At 38.6% G+C, this 7,881-nt stretch overlaps 1 protein-coding gene across 1 annotated transcript in view; it reads right to left on the bottom strand.

The window, feature by feature from the left end:
• Positions 1 to 432: 432 nt before the first annotated feature.
• LOC311260142 (growth factor receptor-bound protein 10-like) overlaps positions 433 to 7,881 on the bottom strand; it is a 70,635-nt gene continuing 63,186 nt past the window's right edge. Inside the window, exons 9-15 of the mRNA XM_084357657.1 lie at positions 7,602 to 7,700; positions 7,198 to 7,275; positions 6,790 to 6,906; positions 6,334 to 6,400; positions 6,128 to 6,215; positions 5,887 to 5,980; positions 433 to 5,238 (exon numbers count right to left, since the gene is read on the bottom strand). Coding sequence (XP_084213783.1) covers positions 5,092 to 5,238; positions 5,887 to 5,980; positions 6,128 to 6,215; positions 6,334 to 6,400; positions 6,790 to 6,906; positions 7,198 to 7,275; positions 7,602 to 7,700 — 690 coding nt within the window. The 3' untranslated portion in view covers positions 433 to 5,091. The remainder of the gene's footprint in view (positions 5,239 to 5,886; positions 5,981 to 6,127; positions 6,216 to 6,333; positions 6,401 to 6,789; positions 6,907 to 7,197; positions 7,276 to 7,601; positions 7,701 to 7,881) is intronic.

Raw genomic sequence — 7,881 nt, 5'->3', positions numbered from 1 at the left:
ACCACATGCATCATGATTTATTTGTGTTTATATGCTACATAATGAATTATTTGAAGGATTTGTTGGCTCCTCATGTATTTACTAAACTGATTTCTATAATAAGGTTACAGTGACTCATATAACATCATTTTATCAGCCCTGTACTTGTTGTGGTATTGCACCATCTAGTGGAACACTGAAGGACTAATCTTTCAGTTGAATTTATATTTTATGCTAATATCTGTGTTTTACCCAGAAAAGGAACTACACTTCAGAACATTTTGTTTCAGACTCTGGACACACATTATAAGGAAAACACAAAACTGTTCTTACAATATAGGCAAGTCAACCAATGAACATATAGTAACAAATCTATAACATAAATCTTACACAACTATGTTACATTTTTAGTTAGGAAATGTTTCTCCAAATAAAGACAAACACAGGTTCTTATATCAATGTATTAATGTTTTATTCTAATTACAATAAACAGAATATATCAGTCCCTTATTTGTACAAAAATACCTGAAAAGGTTACAATTAAGATTTATAAGCCATTCAACTATTTACAGATTGAAGCAAAGCACATTTTGAACACAGGAGCTCTCTCTTACAAAAAAGAGATAAGTTACTGTTTTCTTTTTTGCATTCCCTGAAATACATAATAGTTTATATTTTTATATATAGATATATTTTTTTACTTTACTCATTTGTACAGCCACGGTATCTTGCATTGTGACAGTGTTATGAAGATGCACAAGAGTCAAGATGATAATCAAATAATCCATCGTTGCAGGATCAGGGCCGATTCACTTCCTGAAAGTAAACTGAAACTTAAACTGAAAACGAGAGCATTTGTCCTCAATCACCTCTCGCCAGAATAATTAGGAGTGCCGTCATCGAGTACGTATTCAAATCGCAAGGTTGTTGAGTGTGAACGGTCCCCTCTAAACGATAGCTTTGTCTGAGATTTGGTCCACGTCAGGCCTGGTTTTTTTGCAGAGAAAGAGGAGTCATGAGAGGCACCATCTGTTGTTGCACGTTACCTGGCTACCAAAACTGACACTGTGACACATCTGTTTGATTAACTCTGTGAGACACAAAGTAATATGATTCAATTATACAGATTTGTTTCTAATTTAGTAGAATAGATGGTGTGAAAGTTCAGGACGTTTTTATGAATTGGTGACCAGTTTTGCCTGTTCATATCAGCTCAGGTAGCCAGGCAAGGATTTTAGGCTTTTTTCATAAACAGCTTATACAATAGCATTAACAACACTGTTAGCTGTACTCTTTAAATAGTACTGGATCTACTCAAATTTTCTGCAAGTATACTTTCAAGTTGGTTGGTGGTTCATACAATGGAGAAATCACTGCTGTAACGACCCCCACCTTACTGGAACTAAAATATTTATGAATCCATCGTCATCTTGTACATCAAAGTCCTAGACATCTGATGGACCAGTAGTTTTGAACACGCTCCAAGTCAACCCTGAGCAACCCAGTTACATTCATTTCTGTTAAGAGTAAAAACGTGGCTATCCAGCTCCCCTGATTACTTTTTCATGTGTTCACTAGTTAAAATTTGCTTTCTGCCTTTGCATTTAGAGTGAGACCCTGTGAATATAGCAGTTTTTATCGATAGTAACGCCACCTTAAAGGCCAACATGTTGACGTCTGCTACCATTCGGAAATGTAAATTGGGGGTAAGAAGAAGACTTAGAAGAGGACTTAGCAAAAGTTAGAATCAACATTTCAGGGATGTCAAGACTTTCAGCAACTACAAACGCATGTGTGTGTTGTTATAATCCAGATTCTTCCAAATATCCACCTATCAAATATCAGTGACAAGAATCCCTACACATTAGACTCAAAATCCCCGGTCATGCAAATGTTTAAACCTGGCTACTTTCTGCTGAAAGGAGGTCAATGCTGCGACCAATCTAACAATGATGCTCTGGTGTGGTTTGAATTACACGTGGGGGCTTTTTTCTACATCTACAATTCTACAACTTTTTCAAGGCAAGGCGTTTAAACAGTGGTTATGAGAATGTTGAGGCTTACTTGACCCACTTTCCCAAAACATTTGTGGCTTTATTACTTGAATTAATATCTATTTTTTTTCTAGTTTCTTTCACCACAAAACAGCGATGAAGAGAAAAAGCTTGAAATTTGTAAAATAAGGTATTTTTATAGATCTGGGAGGGATGAGAACTGTATTTAAAAGGATTAAAAATGAACTTAGTGACCAATGCTTTGGGAAACTCAGGTATTTTTTGTTTTCAATTTCACAACATTCCACCTGTCATCTATTGGAATGACAACGTTAACACTAATGGATGCCAGTGTGCTTTGAACATCACTTCACAACAAGGGTTGATGATGACAAGATGAAACTAAAAAAAGAGAAAACAAAATACATCAATAGACGCTATGTCATTACAATAATAATAATAATAATAATTAGAACCATAAATCAAACTGGTCAATCATTTCATGGTAATGACAAAAGAAACAGTACAGAACAGCGCAGAGAAAAAGAAATCTAAAATTTTCAAGTAATCAGTCACATCCAGATAAATAAATACATTTTTGCTGCAACAATACTTAAAAAAAAATGATTGAGTCATTGCATCTTAGATAAATAACGGTGACCATGCACAGAGAGTCGATATGGTGCAGCTATTCTGCATCTCAGATGTTCAACACACTTTAAGACAACCTGCAGGTAAATAAATCATGGCTGTTCATGTTGCATTACACGTGAGTACAAATGGATATCTAATCCCCTGCTGACTGGTGCTGACCACAGCTACTGTCAACACTTGGACTAACGAAAACTTCAAAGTGTGAGTTTTTAGAAATTTCAGGCGTAGTCACGAAATCACAAAAAATGATGAAAACAGCTGTTTGTGATGAGACATTCCAAAGAGGATGGTTAAGAATCGAATAGTATAAATGTCATCAGAAATACTTTCAAACATTTTGTATTGAATTTGGGGTGGGCTGTGTTTTTGTCCTTGTGTTGACATGATCAATAGGTGCTAAAAAAAGTATCCCCATCTCTTCCTTTCACTAATGCTAATTACAGGAGCTCAAAGGTAGACCTGGCCGAAACACAAAGGGGAAAAACAATTAAAAGGAGGACTTTATTTGACTGACCATGGCCGGTATTAGGAAGACAGTTGACTTTTGCTGAAATTGCACAGCCTGGGACAAAGGGTAGGTGTATTTAGTGACCTCACTAAATGCTGTATGTCCTCTGCTTCGGTCTGATGCTCTTGTTATTGTCAGTCAAAATGATGTCATGTACCAGAGGCGGCTCAATCAATCGAAACGAGGGGACGAAGGGGAAAATAATCAAAATGGGCTCTGAATTCTCCTGATCTCCAGTTTTACATTGCTGCCACACCTCTTAGTGTGTTTTCACTTTATCCAACAGCAGGCTAAAGAAAGTAAAGGACATTCAGCTATCATTTTTTGATCCGTTTTTACTTACACTGTAGCAACAGCAGATAACTTTAACTTTTTCTGTCCAAATTCTTGCAGAGGTGGCGCGCAGTAGGCAGTAGGTGTATGTGTGACACTATCGGTTCACAAGTACTTCCAGGCAAAAAAAGGCCGCATTATATGGAATGTAATGCACAGAGTCTACTATCCGTGTGGAGGCAGAGCACATTAAACCATGTCTGACAGCGTCTTACTGACTTCCAACAGGTAGGAGGTAATTTGTGGAACAAAATGTTGATTTCCCACAGGATCCACTGTATCTCTGGGCTGATCTAGTTCTGATTAATCACTTTTTTGTTTTCTTTGATTTGCTGTCACTTGAAAAACACCTTAAGGAAATGCTAGTGGTTATCCCTCCCTGTGTTGCGGTGAGAAGATCATCATTAGACTAACTCTCCATTGTTCCATTTTGTTTTTTTTGCAACAGGTATCATCTTGCCTTAGCCTGCATATACTGTAGCTGCACTTGCTAATTTCCCCCTAAATAGTTTCACTTTTCAACTTCACTATCACCAAAACTGTCAACCTGGTTACATCTTCTAGCTTTATTACTTAGTGTTTCACCCTGAATGACACCGTGGTTTGATTTATCCCTATGCATTTTCGTGGAAGTTGCATGATAAATACTTGGTACAGAATTACCTTATTGTAGCTTATGTGAATAATGAAGAGTTGCAACTATCCAGGATGCAAAAGGTGGACTGAAGACAATATCGATGACAATACATGAATGCATCATTAACAAGAGAAACCCTGTGTGGTCAGATATGAGCAAATTAATTTCTGAGAAGGTGGACAATGCAGATTTTGTACTGTCTAACATTAAAAAAATACTTTGTTTCACCAGTTCCAAATTTGTCCTCAGCCATTTTCTCCAGGTTAGTGCTGACGTTTTCCAAACTCCCAAAGGATTCACAAGCAACACTCTTTCTGGCGCCTCCGGATCTCATCCATGTTGAGTTTTGACATGTCCTTACATGCCTACGACACTAGAGGGCGGTGGCACCATCTCACAGATTAGTAATGCGACAGCGGAGAAGTCATGCACCGTCAAAGGCCATTCCCAGTTCGATGAGTGCAAAACTAAGAGACAATCAACTCTCCATCTACAGAATATTCTTTGAGGACGTGTGATGGAGTTTGTTCTCAGAGTGGTCCACACGAATTGAATTGTCCTGCTGATTGTCCAGCTGAAGGGAGATCCAGTCTACACTTGAGCTGTGTGATAAAACCTTCAGGTCACTGTGTCCAAGCTTATTGATGACTATGGGTAGCAAGATTGTGGAAGATTCTGCAACAGCATTGATACAAACGGCAGTGTTCGTTTCCTCTATCTTCTCTCTTCTCGACTGCTGAGCCTCGTGAACAAGTTGTGCATCCGACTCCTCGAACATCCATGCAAACCGAAAGGAATCCAACAAGTCAGCAGTCAGTCACTCACGACAATATAAACGACAACGAAGAAACATCAGTCAATTCACCAGCTTCTTATAAAGATAAAAACAAAAAGAACCGAGCAACCGAAAGGTTCTTGTTGTTTTGTGTTTATAGGCAGAGTCAGGTCAAGTGATAGGGGTCATGGGGTCAGATGATCCGAAGATGTCATAAGGCCACGACGGTGCACGGGTGTTTGAGTTTACAAGGCAGCACTCCTCTGTTGAGCTGGTAGAACTCCACCAGCTGAATCAGGTCGGTGAATTTGGTGGCGCCGTCATCAAGGCTGAAGAAGACTTGGCCGTCCTCTTCACACTGTCCAAGGTTCCGGGCAGAGAGAGCAGGACACACGAGCGTCGAGAGAAAAGAAAAGAGAAAATTAGACTGTAACAATGATTTTACATGTTTGGGCTTGTTAGCAACACATATTTATGTTATTACTGATCATTTTACAAACCATTTTATTGTTTTTTTTCGGTTTGTTTTTTAAATTCAAGTAAGACCATTTACTTCATCCTTTTCATGCTTTTCCTTAATGGCTTAACGCAACAATATGATCTGAGGTAGCTCAGCAGCCTTTTGCCTTTGCCATTCATTTTTTCCCACAACTTCTTAAATTCAAGGACTTTTAATGACCCATGTCTATGTCTATTTTCAAAAACTTTTAAGGCCTTGATCCCCCCCCCTAAAATTCACAAACTCAAGGATTTCAAGAACTTATAGGAACCCAGAAAAACATATTAGACATAAAGAAATATGAAAAGACCAGCATTAATAATAACAACCTCTAATTTTAGTGCTCGCCACTGTATTTAACCTTCTAAAGATGTTACACAAGCACATGTGTTTGTTCAAGCCCTTTTCAATTGCTACTTGGTCTTCCAACATTTAATGGCTGCTATTTAATAAAAGAGTGCAAAAGTACAAGTAACAAAAAAAAAAGAAACACCAAGAAATGCGTACCGGTAGTATCTGGAAATGTTTGATTTTCTGGTGATGGCACAATGTGAGCACAAACGCCTTGGGGTTACTCTGACTGACTCTCAGCAGAAACAACCTGTGCAGCAACAGAGAGGAGAAAAATATTCAGCTGACTAAATCTTATAGATGCAGAATGAAAAAAGTCAGCACTCTAGTTATGTTTTATTCAAATCCAGTGAATATAGGAACACTGCATGTATGAAAAGAGCTCCTGCACTCGTACCCATCTACTTGTCCCTGCTGGTGGATGATGCGATGGGATTCTTCTCTGGTTATCCTGCCATGAAACCACAACTGAGCTATGTGGATGACTGTAGAAAGAGAAAAAAACACATTAAAACACATATTTAAAAGTTCATATCATTCAAACTAAAAGAAGTTAATGACTAACTATTATGTTGATCTTAAATGTCTTTGCATTACCTTTACCTGAGCTTAGTGAGGAGTGGTGTAGTGGACTGTGGGAGCCTAATATGTTCATTCGTTGACTCCTCTTCTGAGAGAGATGCCACACACAGACAAAACAACAGGGATTAGTTTATGATCTGGTACACGTGACAGTTCAGACACATATTTCACACATCTGTTGTGTAAATAAATGTTTATAACTTTAAATTAGAGCGAAGCTGACACCTGATCACACTGACGTCATTATTGTGGACTTAGTTTAAGAATCTTTTATATTCTGGCAGCTGTCCTACAGCCATGTCAGCTTTATGAACAGACTTTTGTCAGTTCAAAATAACTAAAGAAACAACACTTACAACTAGAGGAAATTTTGCTCGGTATGAATTTTTGATAAAAAAAAATAGTGCCATCGGTGGAGACCTACTGAGGTCTGCTCCTAGGATTGTTGTTAACAGAAAAAACGAGCTTGTGTCTCACCCGCCACGCATGTCCCTCCTCCATGGCAGCGCTCTGAGCTTCCACAGGGTTGTCAATCACCCTGCCTATCCTTCCTGAGAAATCCATTGCCACGAGGGAGTTCTCCGATACACTCCGCTAGGGGGAGACAGAGATACATGAAGGTTAAAGTGTCAGCACACAGGCAGCAGCAGAGGACGGAGGCAGTGCAATAAAAAGTGTTAGGTGGTGAGTGCAATTGTCCTAAACCAGTCTATTAGCTGATCCTAGTGTATCAATAACAATAGCTCTTCAGCACAATCCATGTTTTGCTCGTGCCAAAGATCTGAGGGCTACTCAAAGCAATGCTGTTGAAATAGTCGATTCAGTGGAAAAGGTTTTAATGTTCTTTAACTGAATTTCAATTAAAGAGGATAAAGATAAACTTACCACAGGTGCTGAGAAGTGTGAAAGTAAGGTTTTTCTTTGTTGGGGAATCTTGTAATTCTGGTACAATACAATCCCATACTGCAAAGAAAAGGGAACACACTGGTCAACCAACACTGTCAGAATCCTGAAATGAGTGTATTGTAGTGTTTTTGTCTCAAAAAATAATCAGTCAATGAGGATCTTTCTCTTGTGATTAAAATGTCTTTGCCAAAACTACATCGTGCACCTTTAAAGGTTATAACAGTTAGTCTATCAGATGGGCTCAGGTTTAGGGGGTACAACTCCCCGACCCATTTCCAATCCTGACCTGGTTTAAGAAATTTGATCCCCTGAAAACAGGCCAGAAATAATGATCAAAAGGTAGTTGCTGTGCAATGGTGGCATAATGATTGTCATGGTGTTACCTTAAAGAGTCGGAAGGCAGTCATCCAACAAGTCCTGCCTTGCTCATCCTCAGCACACAGCATCCTCAGCTCCTTCATCTCCCCTCGACCTTTATTGGGCTGCAGGTGAACATTTTACAGAATCAGAACAGGGGCAATCATTATCATTGTCATCACTACCACTAATGGAATAAACTGAGCTGGTAGGGACGATAAGAAAAGAACAACATACAACATTTTAAAATACAGAACTTAATAATAAATCAACACAAAATCATATTTTAGAAATACAGCAATAAAC

The sequence above is a fragment of the Pagrus pagrus genome (assembly GCF_965226575.1).
Source record: "Pagrus pagrus genome assembly, chromosome: 7".
NCBI classification, from domain to species: domain Eukaryota; kingdom Metazoa; phylum Chordata; class Actinopteri; order Spariformes; family Sparidae; genus Pagrus; species Pagrus pagrus.
Note: the sequence above shows the minus strand (reverse complement) of the source record. Positions and strands in the feature narration are given on the sequence as shown.